Source organism: Piliocolobus tephrosceles, chromosome Y, assembly GCF_002776525.5.
Source record: "Piliocolobus tephrosceles isolate RC106 chromosome Y, ASM277652v3, whole genome shotgun sequence".
NCBI classification, from domain to species: domain Eukaryota; kingdom Metazoa; phylum Chordata; class Mammalia; order Primates; family Cercopithecidae; genus Piliocolobus; species Piliocolobus tephrosceles.
Window position 1 is genome coordinate 26,433,645 of NC_045456.1, and position 3,782 is coordinate 26,437,426.

A 3,782-nucleotide genomic window follows, 5' to 3' on the forward strand; every position below is an offset into this window, starting at 1 on the left:
CTCCCTAGGCGGGCGTGGGCGTGGGGGGCAGCTCTCAGGGAATGAGGGCTCGGCTCCCCCTGGTGCCCAGTACGGCCCCCACCCCACTTCCCAGATCAACCATGGACCCCCAACTGCAGGCGGCGCGGTGTCAGTGCTCAGAGGCCTGGGGGTGGGCAAGGAGCGTGGTGGAGGTGGGGATGGGGGGGGGGTGGGGGGGGGGGGGGGGGGGGGGGGGCGAGAAAAGGGGGGGAGGGAGCGACAGGGCAGGGCAGGCGCGCTCCGCACCTGCAGGAAGGAGCTCCTCCGCAGTTCCGCGCAGGTGATCCTGCCGGACCAGGACCGGTTTACCGTGTAGAAGATCCGCTGGATGACCTGCCGGGGCGCCGTCAGTGCGGGGGGCGCGCAGACCCCCCGGAGCCTCGCCCCGCACGGAGACCCGGAGCCGGGGAGAGGGGCGCGGCCTTGGTCTCAGCCGCACCAGGCTCGCCAGGGTCGGACGGGGGAGGGGGGCGGCCCAGGCTGCGCAAAGCGGGGAGGGTCTGGCTGGGGACGCCCCGGAGCTACGGGGACCCAGGACATGTGGGAAAGGGGCGCGGCCACCCCGGAAAACCAGAGTGCCCCCAACGCCGGGCTCCCGCGCACGGCAGACACGTTCCCAGGAAACAGCCGCCTCTTCCCAAAGCTCCAGACCCCGGACCCCGCACGCCCCGCCCCGCGCTGGAACCGCCCCCGGGCTCACCCCGGCCCCTCTGCTGGGGACCCACCGTGGTGATGTAGCGCGAGTGGAACTCGGACGCCTCCTTCAGGAACGACAGCCCCGGGTGCGTGTTCACCACGTCCTGCGGGGGGGAAGACATGAGGCGTGCGGTGTGGACGCCGCCCCCCCGCGAGGGGTGCGGTGTGGACGCCGGCCGTCCCGCGAGGTGTACGGTGTGGACACCGGCGCTCCCGTGAGGGGTGAGGCGTGCGGTGTAGACGTCGGCTCTCACCTGCAGGAAGGGGACCAGGTCCTCCTGCACCAGGTAGTTGCAGCCAGGGCTCATGAGCAGATGGACGAACTTGGCCGCGTCGTCGTGGCAGTTCTGCAGGATTCTGGAAGGACAGGATGACTGTGCACCACCCTCACAGGCGGGTGGGTTTCGACCCCACAGACGCAGGGTGGAACACGGCAGGCAGCCACGCACGACCCCGGCAGGCCTGTGCCCACGCGCGGGTTTCTCCTGTCTCTGTGGCAGCCGCGGGGGGCACCTGTCCTGACGCCACGGGGACCCGGGGACGCCTCCGCCCTCCCGACACAGCCCCGTGCCCGGCCCGGGACTCACTTTCTCCACATGGCGACGAACTTGTGGACGGACACGGAGCCTGTGCGTTCCCCGCCGGCGCCATAGAAGAGCGGCCCCTTCCAGTAGAGGGGGCAGCCGCAGGCCTGGGGCAGAGAGGGCAGGAGAGGGCACTCAGCGGGGCCTGGACGCCTGCGCTCCTGCTGCGCACCCGGCGCCTCACCGGCGCTGCCCGGAGACCCTCTGCTGGAAAAAGACGCAGCACACTGAGCCAGGCACGTCCGGGTGCCGCAACCTCCACCTGGCTTTCGCTCCAGCCTTGGAACCCAGTCAGGAGAGCGGAGCGATGGAGTGCCGGGCACGCAGTCCCCCGGACCGGAGACCACACGCGGGCCCTGTAACCAGAGGCGGCTGCGTCCGCAGTGTCTGCAGATCAAGCGGCACAGACTAAGAACCAGTATGTGCAGGAAGACATGGCCCGTCAGCCAGGCAAGTGGTGAGTCTGACAGCGACAGAAACATCTTATGGAACGTGCGGGGCAGGCCCGCAGCAGCGGCCCATGGCAGGTTCGCAGCCTTAAATACACAGGTGAGGAAGGAAAGTTTAAAATCAGTCACCTGCACTTGTACCTCACAGTAACAAACACACGGCAGAGATGGAAGGAAAAACAGTCAACAGAGAAAATCAAAACTTGATGATTCGAAAGATTTCTTAAAAATTCACCCTGCTGGGCGCGGTGGCTCCCGTCTGTTATCCCAGCAGTTTCAGAGGCCCAGGTGGGCAGATCATGAGGTCAGGAGTTCGAGACCCGCCTGGCCAAACATGGTGAAACCCCGTCTCTACTAAAAATACAAAAAATTAGCCGGATGTGGTGGCAGGTGCCTGTCGTCCCAGCTACTCAGGAGGCTGAGGCAGGAGAATCGCTTGAACCGGGAGGCGGGGAAGGCGGAGGTGCAGTGAGCCGAGATCGGGCCATTGCACTCCAGCCTGGGTGACAGAGCAACACTCTGTCTCAAAAAAAAGAAAAAAAGACAGAGAAAACACAGATTAGCCATGTCAGCTGTAACTACAGACCCTGCAAACATCAGAGAGTCAGTGGATGCTCCTGAATCACTTTATGCCTGTCAGTCACACGACTGTTGAAACAGACTCCCTGAAGAACAGTTCAAGTCAAGAAATAAACGACAATAGAAAATCTGAAAGGACCGTTTCTGCGAGAAATTGAATCCATCGTTTGAAACTGTCCCACCAAGAAAATTCCAGCGCCCAAAGGCGGCTCCCGTGAGCGGACCACACACTTAAGGAAGAAATCCCACGTGCATTATCCTGGAGAATAAAACCGAGGGGCGTTTCCCAGTGTCTGCTCCGAGGCTGGCACAGCCTGGACGCGGTCAAGGACGCAGGAAGTCACAGGCCAGTTATCTCTAGAGGCAGAAATCCCACGCAGAACACACACGAGCAAGTCCAACTCGGCAGGAATTGAAAACCCACAATAATAACTGGCCAGGAAACCAGAAGCAGGACGGAAGCAGGATACACCCTTTACTGTAATAAAGGGTGCTGTGGCCTGACTGCCTGGGTCCCGATCTGCATGTTGAAATCCTCTCCCCCGAGGCGACGAGGTTGGGAGTTGGGGCCTCACGAATGCGATGAGTCTCCTTCTAACGGCCCCCGAGAGCTCCGTCCCCTCTTCCACCCTGTGTCGATGAAGCAGGCAGCAGGTCCTCGCCACTCTGCCACACCGTGATCTTCCAGCCCGCAGAGCTGTGAGCAATAAATGTCTGCGGCTGACGAGCTGCCCGGGCTACGGTGTTCTGTGACGGCAGCCTGAATGCTCTGAGACACGGGGCGTCTGCGAAACACCCCAGCTGCTCTCAGACAGCGGTGACACACGAACGCTTCCTCCCGGTGCCGGACACAAGAGGACCGTGTCACCGCCAAGGCCGCCTGGACGGCCGAGCCAGGGCAGCAGACAAGAGAAAGGCGGAAAGATGCCACGACGGGGAGGAAGAGGCAGAACGCTCTTAATTCACAAGCAACAAACGGTGCAGACAATCCAAACGCTTACCAAACATGGGAATTAATAACTATCTTCAGCAAACCTGCTGCATCCAAGGACAATATGCAAAAACAAATTATTTCAATGTACTGGCAACAAACAACTAGAAAATAAAATCTTCAATAATGCCAACTATCAAGAGCATTTTAAAAAAATCAACCTATGAAAAAATGGAACAAAAATCACGCGCAGGGCCATGCGCGGTGGCTCATGCCTGTCATCCCAGCAGTTTGGGAGGTTGAGGCGGGTGGATCGCCTGAGGTCAGGAGTTCAAGACCAGCCTGGTCAACATGGTGCAACCCCGTCTCTCCTAAAAATACAAAAGTTATCTGGGTGTGGTGTCGGGTGCCTGTCATCCCAGCTACTCAGGAGGCTGAGGCAGGAGAATCGCTTGAACCCAGGAGGTGACAGAAAGAGACTGTGTCTAAAAAATAAATAAATAAATAAATAAATAAATAAAT

General features: G+C 60.4%; 1 protein-coding gene across 1 annotated transcript in view; it reads right to left on the reverse strand.

Annotated features, from left to right (window-relative positions):
• LOC113223920 (serine/threonine-protein phosphatase 2A regulatory subunit B'' subunit beta-like) overlaps window positions 1–1,845 on the reverse strand; it is a 9,157-nt gene extending 7,312 nt beyond the window's left edge. The window contains exons 1-4 of the mRNA XM_031934990.1: window positions 1,305–1,845; window positions 972–1,074; window positions 747–821; window positions 268–354 (exon numbers count right to left, since the gene is read on the reverse strand). Coding sequence (XP_031790850.1) covers window positions 268–354; window positions 747–821; window positions 972–1,074; window positions 1,305–1,783 — 744 coding nt within the window. The 5' untranslated portion in view covers window positions 1,784–1,845. The remainder of the gene's footprint in view (window positions 1–267; window positions 355–746; window positions 822–971; window positions 1,075–1,304) is intronic.
• Window positions 1,846–3,782: the final 1,937 nt, after the last annotated feature.